General features: G+C 40.3%; 1 protein-coding gene across 4 annotated transcripts in view; it reads left to right on the top strand.

Annotated features, from left to right (window-relative positions):
- The window catches only part of LOC129712021 (G-protein-signaling modulator 1-like), a 139,982-nt gene that overhangs the window by 13,343 nt on the left and 104,818 nt on the right, over positions 1 to 21,821 (top strand). Inside the window, exon 1 of one of the 4 annotated variants that reach the window (XM_055660148.1) lies at positions 9,548 to 9,579. The exons of the other annotated variants lie outside the window; for them this stretch is intronic. Within the exon in view, the coding sequence (XP_055516123.1) occupies positions 9,563 to 9,579 (17 nt within the window). The 5' untranslated portion in view covers positions 9,548 to 9,562. Of the gene's footprint in view, positions 1 to 9,547; positions 9,580 to 21,821 lie in introns of those variants that run through there. 4 annotated transcript variants of the gene reach the window in all.

The raw sequence follows: 21,821 nt of genomic DNA on the forward strand, positions 1-21,821 counted from the left end.
ATCCTTGGGAGATCAGATGTCTGGCAGTGACAAAAACCCGTCTCCATCTTAAAGTGTATATACTCAACAGATTTATTTAGTGATATTAGATCAATGATGATGCTACATTCACCATCTTTTGTAGTTTTGGTGAATATATTCGATACAAATTCCAATGGTTCATGTTTACTCCCATGATCCGTTTAGTAATGAGCCTTTCTAGTTCAGCTTGACCTTCTCACTTCTCTTTTCTTAGAGGGAGAAAATGCCCTTTGGGCGCATTGCTGAACTGGCGGTAATATGCCCAATTTGAATTCGTTTTTATCCTCTAATACTGTTGAGTATATTTTTAGTTATTTGTGACAGCATCCCATGCTTTATCAACAAGTGTAAATGCCCCCCCCCCCCCCCCCCCCCCGCAGTTAGTAGAACACCCTTATTTAGTGTAGACTGGGAGGAACCAGACCACCTACCTCCATGTTTATTGTTTTTTCATGAAGGCCTAGTTTGCTGGTATGCTGGTGCTGTCGGTGGGGCGGCGCATTTTCCCACGGCTCCGCTCTGGGCCCCTGTGTAAAAGAACTTTGGGGGTAATGTGAAGCGGTCGCCAGGCTTTCACCAGTCCTTGTTTGATATTGCTGGTGGATGCCGAGGGGTGCTGCCAGCTGGGTGTTGGATGCGATGTCCTGCTCGTTCCATGGCCTGCCCTCATGAGGCGCACAGGTTTAGCTGCCTCTCTTCCCGCAGCAGCGGTTTGCATAGCCCCGTATGTTTGGGGTTGCGGGCAGGTCTATATGCACCATTGTTCAGTCGAGTATCCCAAATTTGGGAACATCTTAGGCGTCAGCACCCTGGTAGTGCAACGGGATAGTCTCATCCTGGGAGAACCACCTTGGTGATCATGGCGTCTCGCCTGGCAGGTGAGTATGATCCGTGGAAAAACGAGCAAAGGCGGTAACATCTTGACCCTTCTGTTAGGAGCTTCAGAATTCGCTGCTTGTCTGCGAGTCTGCTGACCCAGCTGCCTGCGGATTTGCCTCTAGAAAGGCCTGCTCCTGCAGGGCTTTGTTGGGAAGATGGTCGCGTGGAGGAGCCATGTAGTGGCCCCCGACACCCAGTAGCTCTTCCTGATCCTGCTCCCCTGGCATACTGCTGTTCTCGTCCGCCTGCCCAGCGTTTAAGCCAGCCCAGCCCTGGCCTCCTTAGCTAGCCTCAAAAGAGGGAGCAAAAGGGTGTGCTATAAATTGGAGGAGGCATAGCTCAAACTCCGCTGTTGCATCAATCCCTCGTCCAGGGAGATGGCTAGTGCAATAGCACTGGGGTAGGAGTGTCAGCTCCCTTGGCATTCAGCCAGTGCCCCTTTTTTCCCTGGAGGTGAACTCCATGACCTCCTCTGGCTTGGGGAGACAGACATACTTATTTTTGCTGTCTCCAACCTGTTCCAGTTTTGGAGGAAGTTGGCTTCTGTAGAACCTGTTAAATTGGGAAGATTTTTATCTTACCTGTATGTAGAGGCTGCCTGCCGTTTTTCAGGCGGCATTGTAGCGGTTCCCGGGCGGCGATTCTCCTTGTCAGGAGTCTGCAGGGCTGCCGGTCGGGTTTTTAAACTTCCCGCCGGTCCGCTGCTGTTCACCAAACAGCTGTTCAGCGGACCGGGATCAGCGCAGCTCCTTGCAGCGGTCCGCAGCCTGTGCAGTCCCGTTAGCGCTTTTCCCCCTCCACTGTCGGCTCCTTCGCTGGAGTCGAAACGGGGGCTGCTGCCTCTCTACTTTGCTCCCCCTGGAGCAAAAACCACAAGGCCCGATTAAGGTAAGTACTTGCCTCACGTTCCTTGGATGCGGGAGCTGCCGACTCCCGCTGGCCGCGTTCTGCACAGCTGTGCGATTATGCCGCACATGCGCACTGCGCTGGGGTCTTCACGGAATCACTCACGTGACTCCGAAGTAAAATTGGAGCATTTAAGACTGATGGATGAATTTGTTTGGTTGTTTTGTAGATATGGTGCAAAGACATAAAATGGACATTGAGATGCTAGTCAGAAGATCTAATTAGATAATGGTGGAGGCGGAATAGTCCACATGTGCTTGTCTGTTTTTTGCATTCCTCCATTTTTTCATCTGTTTGCATATTCTTTAATTGGATTGATATTGCAATCTGTCATCTCCTGATTTATCTTTTGGTTTATTTATAAATGGGAGGAAATATTGATTGCAATATCTCCATGACATTTCCAGACATCCTGATTTTCCGGATGTCTACTGATTTTCTTAATGCCTCTTTGTAAAAAAAAATTGTAATGGGCTTGCACTTTCATTTTGTGCCGTAGTGTGACAGTTATTTTATTTTCGTGGGTGTGCCTTGTGCTGCCATGTATAAAGTGAAAGCGTAAGTATGCAAGCACATGTGTTAAAGCTTCATTTGTAGAAAGGAACTGCAGATGCTGGTTTAAACCGGAGATAGACACAAAATCTGGAGTAACTCTGTGGGTCAGAAAGCATCCCTCTAGAAAAGGAATAGGTGCCGTTTCGGGTTGAGACCCTTCTTCAGGCTAAGCATCAGGAGAGAGGGAATCGAGAGATATAGATGGTGATTATAGAGAGATTTAGAACAAATGAATGAAGATATTCAAAAAAGTAATTATGATAAAGGAAACGGGCCATTGTTAGCTGTGGACTGGGTGAAAATGAGTTATATACAGGTTAAAGTTTCATAGTTGACAATAATGGATGCTTTTAAGGAGTGTCTAGATAAATGCCAGGGTAGAGAATTAGAAATTTTAGATGGGGATTAGCTGAATGCGAGTAGGAGGATTGTTGAATATTAAATGCTAGGGTGTACCAAATGGCCTGGTTCTGTAGTGTCCTCTCTAAATAATTATATGAATTATAAACTTGTTCAAGTTTTCAATGTGATTATGTCTGTTATATACCTTAATTATGAATACCTGCTTTGATTGCGTGTCCTTCCATTAGCTTTGACTCGCATTTAAATCCAAAGATGCACATATTGCATCGAAAGATTCATTTGCCTGCAGTTTCGGACGAAGGGCAGACCAGATGCTGTTCGATTTCTATCTGAGTATTAAAACAGTTTTTTTCTAACCTGATTGCTTCTCTTTAGTTGCTGTTTGATTATTGAAACATAATTTCAACAATGATAGAATTAGTGGCAACACTTAAGAGATGTGTGAATGAGCAAGCGGAGGGATAAGGCATTAATGCGGGCATGTGCAGTTAGCATGGATAGATCTGGTGGCAGGCATAGAAGTTGTAGACTGACGGGGATATTTTTTATAGTGTACAACTGTTTACCAGCTTGAGAGAGATTGTCTCTCAACATCTATACCGGGTAGTTAATGGTATTTTATTTTGAAATTCAAGGCAGAAATCTGCATGAGTATCTCCGTGTTGGAGTGTGGCTTAATCCCACCTCCATCTTTTACTTTAGACTTTAGAGATATAGTGCGGAAACAGGCCCTTCGGCCCACTGAGTCCATGCTGACCAGCGATCACGCCAGACACTAACACTCTCCGATACACCAGGGACAGTTTTACCATTTTTACCAAAGCCTACTAACCTACAAACTTGTACGTCTTTAGTGTGTGGGAAAAAACTGGAGCACCCAGAGAAAATTCTTGCAGTTACAGAGAGAACTTACAAACTCTGTACAGACAGCATGCATAGTCAGGATTGAACCTGGGTCTCTGGAGCTGTAAGGCAGCATCTCTACTGCTGCACTGTCCCTTACAATCTAACACACAGAGATTGGTGAATCTCTGGAACTCTCTGCCACAGAACTCTCTGCCCAGTTCATTGGCTATATTTAAGAGGGAGTTAGATGTGGCCCTACAGGATACTGAGTTGGATGATCAGCCATGATCATATTGAATGGCGGTGCAGGCTCGAAGGGCCGAATGGCCTACTCCTGCACCTAATTTCTATGTTTCTAACAGTATACTTTTTTTCTCTCTGCATGCCGAATGAATTGAATTAAATGGAAGTTAAAGTGCAGAAATAAGCTATCATCGCATCCAGTCAAATATTGTGTCTGTTTCAGTCTGCTTTCCAAGCAATACATCCTTCTGAAGACATTAAATTGATTGAGTGTGAATGACAAGGAATGTTGTAGATGGATACAGATCAATTGGACATTTTGGTGAAGAGAATGAAGTGTGAGGTGAAGCATTTTGGGAGGTAGAATGCAAGTGAAAAGTATACAGTGCACGGCAGGCTACTTCGGAGTGTTGATGCACGGAAGGATCCAGGACTGTATGTCCATAGCTTCCTCAATGTGGCAACACAAGTGGATAGAGCGGTAAAGATTGTTGCATTGGTGGACATTGACTACACAAGTTGGGAAAGTTGTGTTTCAGTTGTATAAAACGTTGGTTAGACCACATTTGCAGTATTGTGTGCAGCTCTGGTCACTTCATTATAGGAATCCTTCAGACATGGTGCAGAAGGGGTTCATACGTTTATGTCATCAGAGCAGAAGTAAGGCAGTTGGCCTGCTCCAGTTCATCAGGGTGTTGCCTGGATTGGAATTCATTTGCAATAACGAGAAAGCAGACATCTTTGGATTGTTTTCAAACACGTTTTGGAGACTGAGTGGCAACCTAATAGAAGTATATAAATCACAAGCAGTGTAGATAGGGCAGATAGTCTTTGCCAATGATGGAAAAGTCAGATAGAAGAGGGCATAGCTTTAAGGTTAAATGGAGTGGGTTTAATGGAGATTTGTGAGGCCATTTTTAATTTTTTTTTTTACAGTGGTAGATGCCTGCAAAGACCACTAAAGACGTACAGGTTTGTAGGCCAGGGTATATAGTAGAACCATATGTGATGGTAATGTTTGAGAGGTATCAACAGGCAGGCAATAGAGGAATATTGACCACATGCAAGCAGATAGGATTAATTTAGATTGGCATCATGGTTGGCACAGATGGGTCAAAGGGGTTGTTCCACTGCTGTATATTCTATTTTATGTTATATTCTTTTTTCAGATGCACAGGATCGTCAGGAGGCCCATGTGCCTTTCACATTCTTTCTCTGTTCACTAATTCTTGATCCTTCCACCAATTTGAACAGGCTCTCTCTAGGTAATTAGTCTAGAGTGTTAGTAATAGTAGATTTGTAATATATTGTAACAGTGATTCTTGTAATATCCACATAACTGATGTTCCTCTTTGGAATAGTTTTAGTAAACCTCTTGTTCCCTGTATAGCCCGTATATCCTTCCTGAAGTGTGGCACTCAGAACTGGGCACAGTCCTCCAATTCTAGCTGATCTACTGTTTTACAAATGTTATGATTGTTCTCCTCCCCCCAATATATATATATATATATATATATTTGTCTCGCCTATCTATGCTATTCATCTTGGCTATTATTTGTTAAATTATTAAACAAGTTCCAAATTATTGGAATGAGAATTTTTACTCCATATCATACCTGTTAAATGGTGTCAGAGATTATGGGGAGAAGGCATGAGAATGGGGTTAGGAGGGAGAGATAGATCAGCCACGATTGCAAGGCAGAGTAGATTTGATGGACAGAATGGCCTAATTCTGCTCCTCACACTCATGATCTAATGATTCACCAGGAAAATAAACTCCAACGTGGTCCTGATGTGGAGTAATTGACGAGGTTTTATTTTCACTTGGAGACTTGCAGATGTGTTGCCCCTTGCTGTGTTCGGCTTGTTGCTGCTTTTGTTTATGCACAATGGACATGTTGAACAACTGAGACTGATAACTAGCTAATTAATGATTCGTGCCTGGGAACCAGAGCAGTCGGCTTTCAAAAGGCTGTCTGTGAGTGGAAAGATCGAACACTCATTGATGTTTGAAACCAAAAGTCAGGAGGTTGGATTTTTGCGTGAATGGTCAGTATTTCCTTCCACTGACCTTCCAGTGGGAGCTTTGGTTATAATGATGTCAGAAACAGCGGGGTGCGGCTTCCCCTCTTACTTCACCGTGTCTCCTCCTCGGTACACGACCACACAGCCCAAATGCATAAGCAGATGGAGAGTTAACAGCTGGGAGGAGTTGCTAGAGCTGGCTTGGCTGATTTATTCCTGTCACTGCTACGTTTGTGTGGTAAAAGGTAGGCAAGTCGATGACTTCATGGCTTTGTTTCCTAGCAATGAGAATGGGAGATTAACAACAAGGACAATATCATCCAGGTAAAATGATTGTGCATCTGACATCTGTTCTCATCTGGATACATCAATGTTGCTGTCTCATATTTTCTGCTATTTGTTCATATGTCTTTTGCTTAATCAATTTGTATTTTTACAACTTGCATATGTTGTTAAGATTTGGAATAAACATTGTCTGTATTTAAATGACATTAACTTATTCTGTTTTCTTGAACAATCTTTTTTATCTCACACCAGTTGAATCCAAATATTTATTTTATTAGTAAATAATGGTAATGACATATTTACATCTATATTTCAAACATGTTTTCTAGTAGACTTCATCTCTACTCTGTTTGAGTGTATGCAAATCTATCAGACACGTATGTACCTAAGCCGTTTTTAAGCCCCATTTTTCACCTTGCAGTCTTTTTTAAAGGTTACTAAATAAGGAATATTAGTATTCATCACCACACCTCTGGCTCTCGTGTACAGTCTTGCTCCTTCCATGTTGTGAGCAATCTTTTGAAATAAAACATCTCTGGTGTATAGTTTGAACAATGCAATGTGATTGACATTAATGCTTGTTGGATATAATTGCATTGATGCTTGGGACATAACACAAGGGAGTAATACAGACCAAAGCTTTAATAAACATACAGCATGTCACCAGCAGTATTGATTCTTCTTGCAATTGATATCTTTCTGTGTTTGTGTTATTGGTCAAATATCCTGCACTTGCATACAAGCATATAAAATTGAACGGTGGAAAATTATTATCAAGCAAGATTTTCTTAATTTCCCTTTTTTTCTTCCAAGTAACAATGAAACATTCAGAGTACAGATACAGCAAAGGGAAAGTAAAAGTACTCAATAATATAACACAAAGAAATTTGATTTCTGTGGTGTTTATATTTTAGCAATGCTTTGAGTTTTTTTGAATTGCAATGCGAGAGAGTCCACAAACAACGAGACCAAAAGATCTGCAGTAAAACCAAATGTTGAAATGCATGAATTAAGTTGCCTTGAATAATTCTTATCTGGAGTATAACTTGTGCATTATTGTCATTTGTCAGCTACAGTGCCCTCCATAATATTTGAGACAAAGACCCATCATTTATTTATTTGCCTCTGTACTCCACAATTTGAGATTTGTAATAGAAAAAATCACATGTGGTTAAAGTGCACATTGTGAGATTTTAATACAGGCCATTTTTATACATTTTGGTTTCATCATGTAGAAATTACAGCAGACATGTGTATACTTCAGTTAGACATTGGGTTCCAAATGGGCCACTAAGTCTGATGCAAGTTCGCCATGAGTAGTGCTAAGTGTCAAGTTGTAAAGAACTACAATGCTATAAAATTGATGCAACATGTGCCGTCAAAAACCAATCCTGGGATGTCAGGACTTTTATATGAAGAAAGACTGGATAGACTCGGCTTGTACTCGCTAGAATTTAGAAAATTGAGAGGGGATCTTATAGAAACGTGCAAAATTCTTAAGGGGTTGGACAGGCTAGATGCAGGAAGATTGTTCCCGATGTTGGGGAAGTCCAGAACAAGGGGCCACAGTTTAAGGATAAGGGGGAAGTCTTTTAGGACCGAGATGAGAAAAACATTCTTCACACAGAGAGTGGTGAATCTCTGGAATTCTCTGCCACAGAAGGTAGTTGAGGCCAGTTCATTGGCTATATTTAAGAGTTAGATGTGGCCCTTGTGGCTAAGGGGATCAGGGGGTATGGAGAGAAGGCAGGTACGGGATACTGAGTTGGATGATCAGCCATGATCATATTGAATGGTGGTGCAGGCTCGAAGGGCCGAATGGCCTACTCCTGCACCTATTTTCTATGTTTCTAATCGCATGGCGGCACGGACTGTAGGTTGGTGTAGTTGCAATGCTTTGCTGAACCGGCACTTTCTAACTAACAGGTGGATGACTGCGAAGCTGGTGCAATTGAGGCTGAATGCTTGTCTAAACAAGACAAAAATGCAAAAAGTATTTTTGTCTTTGGTATCTGATGGAAAACATGATAGTTGAACAGAGTTTGAAGTACAGCCTGTATAAATTGTGGATGGGCATGTGGAAGTGTTACATTGTTATAATCTTTAAAATAAATGTTATGGTTACCTGGTGAGAGTGCACCAGGCCACCATGTACAGTTGATCTTTGCTGCTAGACTCTGATTCTGTGCAGCATCACAAATGGCTCATAGCTGGCAGGCTCCACAGAATCCCGAATCAGCATCTGCAGTTCCTTGCTACAGATTCCCTGTTAGTTCAGTTCAGTTGTTCTCTGATGTGATTGCAACAACTTGCACATTAATGGATCATGATAGTGATGGTCAACTACTTATGTCGTACAATTAATGGAGTAGAATGTCCTAAGATACTTGACAAGAGTGGTTGGCAAACAAAATGACCAAATAATCTGCTTTGGGTGGAGGTTGAGAAATGAATATTTGTGGAGGTAAGGGAAAGCTCTACAATTTATCTTTGAAAATCCTTATGGGATTTTTTAAATATCCATTTAAGAAGTATTTGTAAGCTCATTTTGATATTTTTTGTAAAGAGAGAATGATGATGGCACCCATTCAGAAGATTTATTGATTCAAATCAAGTGATAGCCACAATTGACTGAGGAGGGACATCATCATTTTGATTGTCGGCCTTGTGAAATAGAATTGTCCATACAGCTTGTTTTTATTTAGCGTTTTTATATAGCGTTCAGAATTAGACTGTCTTTCTGCAGCACTTGTTAAACAAGTAGGTAAATATGTATGTACACCCCTATTAATGAATGCGTAGAAAGCCAGTTACGGATGTGATGGGAGATTATCAGAACAAATCCAGTATAATTTCTTTCTTTGTGCATTTGATTAAACACAAAGCCGAGGTTTTGTTAAAAGTGAATCAACAGCTCCTTCGATTACATTGTGCAAATGGAAAGAATTAACCTCGCTTTTGTTGTGCAGCAATCACGGTATTTTTCCCTGGTCTGTGTTCAGAGCAAGGTTACCATAGTGATGAGATCAGAAGCTGCTGTCCCATTATGGTGTAGGAGTTGGGCATTCATAACAAAAGCAAACAATCCCCGATGACGAATACTCATCAGAGAGCTTTAATGGATGAATTTCATTAATCGTAGAAACATTTCCAGAAAATGGAAAACGCTGGAAATTATCAGGAGGCCAAACAGCATCTGGAGAGAGCAAAATACAGTTAGTGGGCTGGATGGTACAACTGCTGTAACAGTGTACACTTGCTGCCATTACAGCTCAGAAGATGAACAGGCCAGCAATTTCCTTTGCAGTCACCGATTCATCGATCTTCTGCTTGCTGGCAAACCTGATCCCATGCCACATTGCTGGGACTTGAATCTCCTCACCTTCTCATCAGCAGGGAGCTACTCGCTCAATTAATGAGGATCCACAACTATTATATCATGCATCAGAATCGCAGGTACAGGTCTCCATCTAGTACTATAGGATCAGTGTTGCACAATGTGCGGGGCCGGCTCCAAAGTTCAGCATGAAGGAATTTTACAAAGTATTTTAAACAATAAATTGAAATCGAGATTTAGGGCAAGATGGCTTTCTACATATAAATGCGAGCGCATATTCAACAATAGGATTATTTTTTTTTTAGAGTTCAGATTATTTCAAATCTAAAATGTCGAAAGAGTTCAAATCAAGTGGGCAATTGTAATAGCAGTCATTAACAGTAAGAAATGGAAGCATTACCTTGTCTTTTTTTAACCTGTTTTACCATTCAGCAACATTATTGACTGATCTTCTTCCTCATCACCAATTTCCTGTCCTATAACAGCATCCCATGATTCATTAAATCATCAAACTGTTTTGATCTCAGTTTTAAATGACATCATGGACTGAGCAGGGATGTCATTTCCATGGATCTACCACCCTTTGAGTGGTCATAAAGTTGCAGTTTTGATAGAAATGAGCCCTTCAGGCCAAACTGTACATGCCAGCCAAGTTGGCTCTTGGGCTAGTTTTTGGCTTGTATTCCTCTAAACCTTTTTTTATCTGTGCTGCTATTCTTATAAACATTGTCATTGTACCTGTCGCTACTACTTCCTCTGGCAGTTCATTTAAAAAGTTGCTCATCTGTCCCTTTCAGTCTTCCTCTTCTCACCATTAAATTCATGCCCTCTATTTATAGACTCCCCTATCCTGAGAATAAAGAGTGTGATTGTACACCTTATGAAAGCCCCTCATGATTGTATTTGCCTCCAAAAGGTCATCCATCACTTGAAGGGAAAAAGCCCCACTTTTTGCTCTTTCTTGATGTAAATATATTTCAAAACATCACAATTCTCTTCCCTGAATTCCCCAGCTTTCATTACTTCATGGTCAATTCAGATGAAAAAATTTATTTTAAGATTTGTTTCTTCTCTTTTCAGTCACAAATGCATGGCTTGTATTTTCTGGAAACATCCCCCTTGTATCTATACTGCTGAGCCTTCTAAGAATTGTGAACCTTTCAATTATGTCATTTCTCGTCCTTCTATACTAAGTGGTTCTGTTTTTATGGCCAAAGGAGACAACCTCAATTGAACCACATTGTCATTCTATCAGCCATGTTATTGCCTATTCAGCTTTTCTATATTCTTAAAAGTCTCTCTGCATCCTAATGATCATTGATACCCCCCATCAGGTATTGTGTCATCAGCAAATGTTTGGCCTTCTCTGCCAAATTGTTGATGTCGATTAAAAACAGTTGGAGTTGTGGTATCTGCTAAGTTCACTGCCTCCCAACCAACGAAAGACTAGTTTATTCCTGCTCTTGGTTTTCAAAATATTGATTAACTCTCAATGCAAATTGGTAAATTATCCCCAATTCAGTGTGCTGCAACTTCATTCTGCAATCTTCTGGGGGAATTCTTATTTAAAATCAACAGGAAATCTAATTACACCACATCTGCTTGTTTCACCCCACCTCATTGTCCACTCTACATTCTTGAAGAAGTCCAGCAGTTGTTAAACATGATTTCCTTTTTATGATTTGTTGTTGTTGTTGTTGTTGTTGGCTTTTCTCAGTCTCTCTTATTTTATGCATGTCTTATCTCATCCTTGATTAATGGAGTCATGATGGGCACCATTGATCAAACTGAAGATTACTTTTCAACTTCCTTTTTTAGAAGCAGAGCTTCTAATTGTGATACCAACCTCCATTGAATTTTAGTGAGTAAGACACTGGGATTATCAATGTCTTCTAGAAAGGGTTTTAGGTCAAGCAACCACTTAACCATCATATATGTGCTGCCCCAGAGAGTTGCTTGGTCCAAAATAGCTCCCTTTCCTGCACATCTCTGGAGGATAGCATCAATTTTAGAGGTCCTGGCTACCGTGGCAACTTTCCTCCCCTTACCTATCAGAGTAGCTGCATGGCGTTCTTTCAATCCATCTCTTATTGCTGGTTGCAATGTATGTACAGCACAACGCATATGTTGGATTAGACAGAGCTGAGATAGCTCCTCAACAATATCATCTAAAGTTTCATCATTCTGTTCTATTTCAGTTTCAGAATATCCCTTTCAGTAGTGACTTTTCCTTCTTCAACTTTATTAATCTTTTCTATTGTGCTTAGCATATTTGAAGCGTTACCAGTGACGATGCATGGAATCTGGTCTTTCTTAATTTCAAAATCTTTCAAAATTTCTTCCACTAATTTCTGGAGATAAATGCTGTCATGATGTGCCTTGGTGTCCTTTACTCCTAATGTCCGAGTTAGTATTTTATTGTTTTCATCAACAGATCTAGCATTGATGGCAAAATAGTGAACTCTGTGACTATTGGCACACGGCAGATGGCAGCACCGATGTGATTTCTTATTCTCTCGGGTGGAAATAAAGTGTGCGGTTTGTTTAAAAAGCGGGATTTTTTTTCCAATTTACGTAGTCTCTGAAATTTATGTTGAGGTCGGAGTCTGAGTCGGGACTTTTTTACCGACTCCTGCTCCGACTCAATGACTCCAACTCCACAGCCATGGTGCTTAGTCAAGCATGCACTGATGCATGCGTGCGTGCACACAGCACTTGCAGCAATTGTGTATGCATCTGGCTGGATTAATTTCTATTGTATTGTACAATGAACTATTCCAGCAGCCAAAATCTTGAACTGTATTCCTTTCAGATGGAACAAAGCTCTATGCAGCAAATATGTCAAGCATCTAATTGAACATTTATTGGCTAATTTATTCATGTTTTTGACACAGTAATGAACTTTAACAATCGCAGTAACATGTATTTATGAAGCGCCACTGCGTAATAAAATATCGCAAAATGCTTCACAATGTGCTTATCAAATAAACATTTGGCAGAATTCCACCCTCATTGGTTATTGGATGTCATATTAGCTGTTCTGACAAACCCAATTGAATAGCCTCAAAGTTCATATTGAGTGAGATCACTTAGGGTTGCATGAGATTGAGCAGATGACCAAAGATGATTGTTTGGTTGCAAGAACAAGAAAGTAGATACATTAGCATTCGACGAGAGGAATCCATTGACAATATTGGCTAATGTTGCAACAAAAAGAAAATTGGTGGTCCGTGGTTTGATTGAAAGAGCATGAGTCTCATGTTTTGGACTTGGAGCAAGCATATAAAGAGTTCAGTGGATCTTGAGGAAAATGCGATTGTGGTGCAAGAAACATGGGAAGGTATGGACATGAACAATGAGAAGTGGGGTTGTGATAGGCCAGTACGAATCTTAGAAACAATGAGGACTCTTATTATTAAAAGTGGTGTCTGAAGGAGAAACAAATAGCTCAAGAAATCGACGTGGCAATAAAAAAATGTCTTTCAAATCCTTTGATCTTGGAATAATGATCAGTTTTAGTAAAAGGAAAGCATGTGGCAACGCGGTCTAGTCAAATCTGACATTGATGCCAAACCGAATTTCTGCTGGAGATATTTCAACCCTTACTCCTTTGATTTCAGAACATAGGGTAAAGGTAGACCTTGAAATGTGATGGGAAGTTTTTTTTATTCGAGACAAAGAGCATCTTGGGGTTGTGATTCACCAGATCACTAGCTGCAGTGAAATGGTTAGAGGCATGAAGGCTTGAAAACTGGCATTTTGGAAGTTATTTCAGGGGATGCTTGTTCCAGAGCTGTACCCAGAGAATTGGTGTTGGGAGAATTGGGATATGAGGAACAGGAGTAGACCGTAAAACCTGGAAAAAAAAAAAAACAGTAATTTCATTTTCTAGTTCTAATGATAGTAGAAGGGCCAGGTTAAATGGTAAGATTAATGGGATGGCTTTGACTCTGGATGGAAGAGATCGTAAATAATTGGACAATCAAATGAGAGGAGGAAGGATTTGAAAGGTTGGGAAAATGGTTGAAATTGCCTTGAGTGAGTGGCCGTGACCATTCAATGCTGGTTGAGCAAAGAAAGCAGAACAAAGTAATTCCATCTACAAATGTGGCATGAGATGTTTATAGATGGTAAAGATCGATTTGATGTCCTGACGTCTTCATATATTGTTGACAGAGGAATACCACTGTTCAAGACACCAGAAATAATTCCTGTGTAACTCTTAAAAGTACTGCCATAGAATCTATTACACTCTTTTGGAGAGGACTTTGGCTGAACATCTTATTTGAAAAAGCATTTTGTTAATATTATGTAGAATTCGTCACTCTCCATCAAAGGACTGCCATCAAACATTAATCCAAATAGAGCACCACCGTATATTTATACAGTTTAAAGGAAATTTGGGGGACTATTATTGTTTTTCATGATTGAAATACAGCATGAGGTAAAAGGGCTTGAGTTCAAATTGAGTCAAGAGATCTCATAAATGTAAGAAGAGCTTTTTAATCATTCATCATGGTTGAAGAAAAGTCTGAAGTCTGCTCTAAATTTAGCTTTGACGAATAAGTGGCTCTTTCTTGCCTTTTTAAAAAAAAAACTCTGGTTTTCCTCGTGTTGTGCATTCAGTTCAAAATACAATCAGAACCTGATAAACTTTGCACTTTGTCATTTGTTCGCTCAGAAATTTTGCATTTGAAACCAAATTCATATCGGATTAAGATTATTAAACACTGCAGACAAAGATGCTCTTGTGTTTTCAGCTCATTTAAAGTTATTTTAAACCCTTGGGGCATGTTTTCAATCAGTAATTCTATTTTGATAAAGCAGATGAAGGCTAACACTTCTGAAACCATATCCTGTTCAAATTCGGCTGTCCATTCTTTTGTTGCTATTCACGATGTCTCATTGCCAAAGACGTGTCCAACCCTGATCATACTTCCTCTTATCTGATCCTGTCTGGCAGAAGGTACAGAAGCTTGAAAGCATGCACAACCAGACTCGGGAACAGCTTCTTCCTCTCTGTTATTAGTCTTCTGAACAGTCCTTCTATGAACTGGGGTACCACTATTCCATTGTGGACATTGGACTCTTGTCTCTGGAACTGATGTGCTACAGTGCTGAGAACTGCATTCTGCACTTAGTAATTTCCCCATCGATCGATCGATCTATCTATCTATCTATCTATCTATCTATCTATCTATCTATCTATCTATCTATTCTTGACCACTTTTGGCCACCTCGCTCAGAGCCCCCCCTCCGCCATATGTGTGCAGAGGATTTTTTCCGTCGATGAAAAATGAGAGAGAGAGGAGAGACTATAAAACCAGGAAGTGTCGTGCCTCACTCAGTCTCTGCCAGACCAGGAAGCGAGAGGGTCACGGCTCTCTGAGCTGCGAATAACACTGAACGCACGTCTACTCCACGGTGAGTCCCCTCGATGCGGCTGTAAAGTGGCTGCAGCCCTTTTTAAAAAGTTTGTCCAGCACAATTGTTTGCCTCGCCTTTTTTAACAAGCAATGAATTTTGGTTGTCGGGTGTCTGCAGCCCAATTGTTTGCCTCGCCTTTTTGACAGGTTTGTGTTCACAAAATGAATTTTGGTTGTTGGGTGGCTGCAGCCCAATTGTTTGCCTTGGCTTGGCTTTTAAAATCGTTGTAACAGTTGCCTGCCCAAGCATCCATACGGCCCACAATGTCTATACTAGCCCTCTGGAAACCAGTACCTTCTACCCGCAACACCCATACTAGCGCAACAGACAGCCCCCCCCCCCCACCCCCCCAATCCGGTGAGCAGTATTTGAATTGGGGGAGTGGTGGAATATTGCGTTGGTGACCAGCCCTCCCGTGTGATGCTGGGACCCAACAGGTCCCACTTAGTCTATTTGTTCTTAAAAGTTTGACTTGATTTTATTTATGTATAACATATCTCTTCTGTTTGGATAGCATGCACCCTGTACCTCATACCCTACACCGTGTGACAATAATAAACCTAAACCTCCCTTTTGTGTTGTTACTTAGTTTTCATGGTGTACATCTTCCACCATGAACCTTCAAGTATAATCTATTTAGGATTAAAATCTATTTTAACCTTGTGTTCCGTCCTGGACCTGTGTGCATTCCTACATTCCATATTTTTTCAATCTAAAACTACTGATACCTTTCAGTGATCTTCTTGAATCCCTCAGTGTTTCTTTCCCTCATCTCTCCCCGTTCACTTTCAAAAGATTCTGTAAAAGCTTATCTCTTGTTGAAGAAAGCTTTCTGTCTACTTTTAGTTCTCTCTCTCAATTTTTGCTTGAGACCACAACACCTTCCGTCACTATCTCTCACCTTAAATGTTGACATGCTTAATTAACTTAGAAGTGCAAGATAAATTTGTTGGCGTCTCCATGTTAAATATTCAATGGTCTGTTCATACACGAGTACACACTTTCTAGTGTGTGTGTGTGTGTGCACGTGTGCGTGCGTGTGTGTAAATGATGTTTTATTTCAGTCATTGCCATTTCAGAAGTTGGATGACATTTTTGCCTCTCTTCCTTTGTCACTTTATTTGTTAGATTCAACCTGCTTTAACCCATCCTTGTTTCTCCAAGCTTTATATTGCCTATGTAAAACTAAGGGGAAAGAAAACTTGTGCAAACCTTTTTTTTCCCTTGGTTTCCTGGCCAATATTTATTATTATTCCGTAATTTATAAATGAACATCATTAAAATCAGACTATTTCGTCATTATGAAGTTGCTTACTGTACATTAACCTGCATATTTTTAAATTGTGACAATGACCTTTTCCCTTCCATAGTATTTTGTTCATTGTAATGGGCTAACGATAAACTGAAGGCTTGAAAGGACTGTTCACATGCAAGTCTTTTTAACTTGTAATGTGTGTGGTTGTGCATAGACATGTATTTATAGTCTCCTAAATTATATTTATGCTCTTTTTGAATGCCAAAAAACACATTTTGACCATTTCAAAAACATTCTAAGCATAAGTGATAAATTATTACTTGGATCACATGACCTAATTTGAAAGCATAAATTTGCCAATCAAATCTCAGTAGTGGTTTCTGTGGAGCTACAGCAATAAGCAAAGCAGTTATTTAAAGCAGCATGATACAGGAGAACGTACATTCTGACTTCAACGTGTAACGAAGCCAGCAGGGCCAAAGAATAATCCTTTGAGCATGATATGGCTTGCCTAACTCCTCACCCTGCAGAATTGTGGAAACATTATCTTGGAGGCTCTGATAATGTGTATCTTTGCTTTCAAAGAAGGTATGTCACAATGCAAATTATATGTACTTTAAACAATAAATGTAGTACAGGTAGTCTATGGCTGCTTCTCAATGTATTTGATGCCGCGGTCTAGCGTTATCTTCATAGACTGATGTGGATCTGTTAGGATCATGACCATTTGTATTCTTGTTTGCTGCTAGATTTGTGCATATGAGCTTGAAATTAAATGGAAATCTACACACTGGGTGTATCTAGTACAGATAGAAAAAGAGCATAATATTTGAGGAAAGATGAAGTCTTGAAGTGAGCAAGTCATTTCTTTTTATAATACGTGCCCCCAGCTGTGGTACAGTTGTGGGAAATTGCTTTACTTCAGAAATATAATTTGCATAAATAGTAACTGAAAATTATTGTACATTTTTATAAAAGCATAATTAAGGGCATAATTGCAGTATCAAGCTCTCCTACTTGTATTCTACATTTGTACTTTACGGATAATTTATTTTATAAAATGATTATGTCAAGGTTTTCCATCGGGATTTCTCTGCCTTCTGGGTCAGCATAAGCTTTTCAATCCAGGGATGAATACAAGCCAAGGATTCTTAGATCTCTTTAATGGCCAGTTTGTTTTGGAACTTGGTTTTGATTGCAGTTTTACTTGGAATTTTAATTGTAATAATTACTGATTTTAGTTGGGATAAGTCAAGTCACTTTTATTTCTATAGCACATTTAAAAAACAACTCTCGTTGGCCAAAGTGCTTTACATTAGAAACTGCTTTGATGAGCGACAATGATTTATTTACAGTCTAGATGCGCTGTTGATGCAAAAGTGGGAAAAAGTATCAAGTGTTGCATCTGACTTTTTTTAACCAGACTACAAACCATTATAAAGTTCTGATCTAGTCGGGCATTTCAAACACAGTGGATAGGTTTGCCTGCTTATTGAGATTTAGGTGATTGAAATAATCAAATACATCTGCCAGATATGCAAGCTTAGCACGATGTTGGAAATTGTGAAACTATTCTACCAAGGCAGAAAGCTTCAAGTTCACATTGCATTTCAGTCAGTTTCAAACTTTCCAAGGGGGCAACTATCTCACTTCAGCAAATAAAAGTAGGTGATGATCACCTGAAATTCCATTACACTGCGGCATAGGCGTGACAACTGAGAAAACGTTGCGGGTTGAGACCCTTCTTCAGCCGAAGTCTGGTATGAAGAAGGGTCTCTACCCGAAACATCACCCGTTCTTTCTATCCAGAGACACCTGTCCCGCTGAGTTACTCCAGCATTTTATGTCTATCTTCGGTGTAAACCAGCATCTGTAGTTCTTACCAACGTTATTCATAGTTTTAATTACTGTGACAAAGTGGCTGTTAAAGCTCGAGAGGCAATTGCCTGGCTATCAATATCTCTGCATGTATGCAGCAATTTGTTGCTTCAGCATCTGGTGCATTTTCTCTCCCTTTGGCCACGGCACCTAAATGTCCACGTCATTACAGCTGCTCACCAGTGAACATCCCTGTTTAGTCTGAAGAAGGGTCCCAACCCGAAATATCACCTATGCATTTTCTCCAGAGATGATGCCTATGGGCTGTGTTACTCCAACAATTTTTGTCTATCCTCCAGCATCATCCTTTGGAATCCATGCCCTAAATATATTTTGTGCTTAATTCAACATATTTCAGCATCAGTCGTTTTTTCTGGCAGTTCTTCACAGTGCAGTTAATCTAAATGGAAGGCCCCTTCAAAGTCGTGTAAACTGACTCGTCCAACTGCATTGCAAACTCGCCTGATATCCCAGCTGTTGTTCAAGATTACAATATTAGTGATTCAATGTGAGACAATAAGATTTGACAAATAAATGTTGATAATTTTCTCGGTATTTTTTACCCAAAGATGAATGATGGATATGTATTATTTAAGGTATTATTGTCACCATCTATTGTAAGGGGTGATTTACATTTGGCAGTGTAGTGAGCCAGGAGATCAGTTTCTGATGTAACTTCAATTGTCATTATTGCAGAATGTATCTTTGGTTGAGGTGCCACTTTATCACAGTGCTTCCACACATCAAATTTTTTTTTCCTGAAATAGAATTCCAAATTACCTGGAATGTGATGGTATTTTCTGGCCCGGTGAGCCTTCCCCAACTGCACACGTGCGACTGCCGCCCCAACTGCTCGAATGCGGATATCGGGCCCACTGCGCATGCGTGGGGAGACTGCATCCCTATCGCGTCACCGCCGCCATTTTCAATTGTGACGCTGCTGACGGGCCTCCCCCACCTACGCAGGCGCGGATGGTCGTAAATATACAGGAACATACTTTTTTTCCCCTCAAATCACCCCGCGGGCCTGAATGGACCCCTTCGCGTCCGCAGTTGGGGCGGCAGTCGCACATGCGCTGTTGGGGGAGGCTTACTGGGCCGGGAAATTTCCCGAAATTATTTCATTTCCCTAAAATTACCTGGACAACCAGAATTTCCCGAATTTCGGGTAATTTCCTTCAAAGTGGAAAGACTGCTTTATCATGCTACTGGTGGAAAAATCACACTTGCTTTTGTTTTAAATGTGTCTGTTCTCAGGGTAGTGAATCATTTGGTAAAGTTTCATGTAGGTCTGTTACAAAACCTACCTGAATCGTGGCTGAATAATCTCTGCCCCCACCTTGGGTGTGAATGATTTTAGCGCGTTTTAGAGTAATTGCGGTTTGAAAACGCGATTTTTTTTTACTAGGCTGTTGCAATAGAAAATGTTCAGCCTAGTAAATCATAAAACGGAAAATCGCTGAAAAACCCCGTGTACAAAGGTATTATTAGTTTTTTATGGCCTTGTAAATGATAGTTAGAGTAGTGAAAAATCACTCTCTAAACTCACATCCTCTCATAAAGCCCCAGGTCTTTTTTATAAAGCAAAACTAAAATTAAAGGTATGTACCTATTTTTACATTAAATGGGGCATGTATATAACCCTGTATATTAAATTTTCTATAGCGAGTAGCTCATTTTTGGCTTTTTTTAGGCAGTCTGGTTTTTTATTACCATTTTGTCACATCGGTCAATTTTGTAATTAGCTACAATTAGGTAATTAGCTAATTAAATTTCCATCCGCAATTTTTTCAGAATGCTTCAATCCATGCGTGAAAATTTCATCAGTTCTCTTAATTCTTAGAAAGCCGATTTAAATTGACTTTTGACAGCAAATGAACACAGCTTTTCCTTCCATTTGGCCTATAAATTGATGTAAATGAGATTAAAAAACCATGTTTTAATGTGAATTATTTTTGTGAATATTTGGACACTTGGGCTATTTTTCAAAAAAATGTGTTATGCTTTATTAAGAAATGGATGATTTTTAGATCTAAAAATTGAAGTTTGAAATTAGCTACAATTGGGTAACTAACATTATATGCTTTAATTTCAGGTCATCGCAGTTAGAGACTTTTATCCCTATTTGTTTCAGAATGGTTCAATCTATGATAACTGAAAATTTCATTCAGTTCTCTTAATTTTCAAGAAGGTTATGTGCTTTTGACTGTCCACGATCACAGCTTTTTTGTTATGTCCATAGAAAATCAATAGGGAACAAGATGCTAATTTCCGAGTATGAAAATGGCCATAACTTTTTGATTACTTGAGATATGAAAGTGAATTAGGTGTCAAATTAAACTTATTGTTATGCATTATCTGATGGGATAAATTGCAGACTTGATTTTTTAAATCTCAAAATTTTGTATCATTGCTATTTCATGGTATTGTTTTTAAGAATTGCACAGCTCTGGTTTGTGACATTTTTCTTAGGATGACGGGTAAAGCAATCCTTATTTTATGTTATCTAGTGCGTATTTTCTGTTGAAGGCCAAACACTTCCTCGTCTTTTCTATGATGTCATTCGTGTCTCATTTCTGTAATTTCCCAAGGTCTTGACAGTCTGCACTGTGGGATTTAATGCTCAAATATTGCTGGGTACATGTGAAGTGCCACTAAACACATGCACTATCTGTCCTGTCATGCTCACAATTGGACTCTTGGCTTACAGCTTCCCAACTTGTTTCTTGGCCACTCTGTACCTCCCTCCCATATTTCTGCCTATGTTCTGACTTCCAACCCCCAATCTCAGCCACTGACCTGGTAGACGCACCCATTCCCAAGTTCCAGCCATGTTTCTGTCCACATTCCTGGCTCCAGGTCTCCAGTTCTTATTTAAAAATCATTGTATTCATCATTTTATTTGCGTGTTTAGTGCTAGATTTTGTTCCACTTGAGTGGGCATAAAAGATCTCTGCTTATCATCTTCCTAAAAAGACAACACTTTGTCAATGTATGACTACCTCAGTGTAGGCCAAGATGTTTATGCAAAAGTAGAGATGTGAGCCCATAACCTGCTGACACAAGCAAAGTTGCACTCAGAACCAAGACAGACATTCTTTCAGCAGATAAAATATGTTTGTCCTTTTATTTCAGAAATCGCACAAAAGTAATTTGGGGAGACTGATGATGTGCAGCTTGTTTTTCCTTAACTATATATGCCATTGAGGTCGGGGGGAGTTTCCCCCCCCCCCGCCACGGGTACCATGTAATCCCGTGCTATCCGCTCCATGGTCGGATAGTCGGCGACTAAACCGTCTTCCCCACCTTGTTTGCCAGGTGAGGAGGGGGCTATGGACCCCCAGCAGGACCAAAAACAAGATCTGTCAAAGGGCGGATGAGCTTCTAGCGAGCCAACGGCCTTCCACACTTCAGTAGAAGTTGCGATCACGGGGGAACAATGGAGGAGGACTGACTACTTTGTGCCTTCCACCACAGTGAAGAATGCTGTGGTGGATGTTTGTATTAAATTTTGATTGTGTATTGTGTGTTCTTTTTTGTTTGTACCGCTGCTGGCAAATTCATTTCACTGCACTTTATTGTGTGTGTGATGAATAAAACTGATTGATTGATTACTGACGTACATAGCATTGTAAGGAATGATGATAAAGCACACACACCAAAATCCTATACTCCAGCGGCAGAAGTCCGCAGGAACTGGAGGACAGAGATGTGTGGTGCCTCCGCCATCGTTCCAATTGAAAACCAGCACCACTGTTTTCAACGATGATGATGATGATGCTGATGATGATGTACGCCATG

This window comes from Leucoraja erinacea, chromosome 31 (genome assembly GCF_028641065.1).
Source record: "Leucoraja erinacea ecotype New England chromosome 31, Leri_hhj_1, whole genome shotgun sequence".
NCBI classification, from domain to species: Eukaryota; Metazoa; Chordata; class Chondrichthyes; order Rajiformes; family Rajidae; genus Leucoraja; species Leucoraja erinaceus.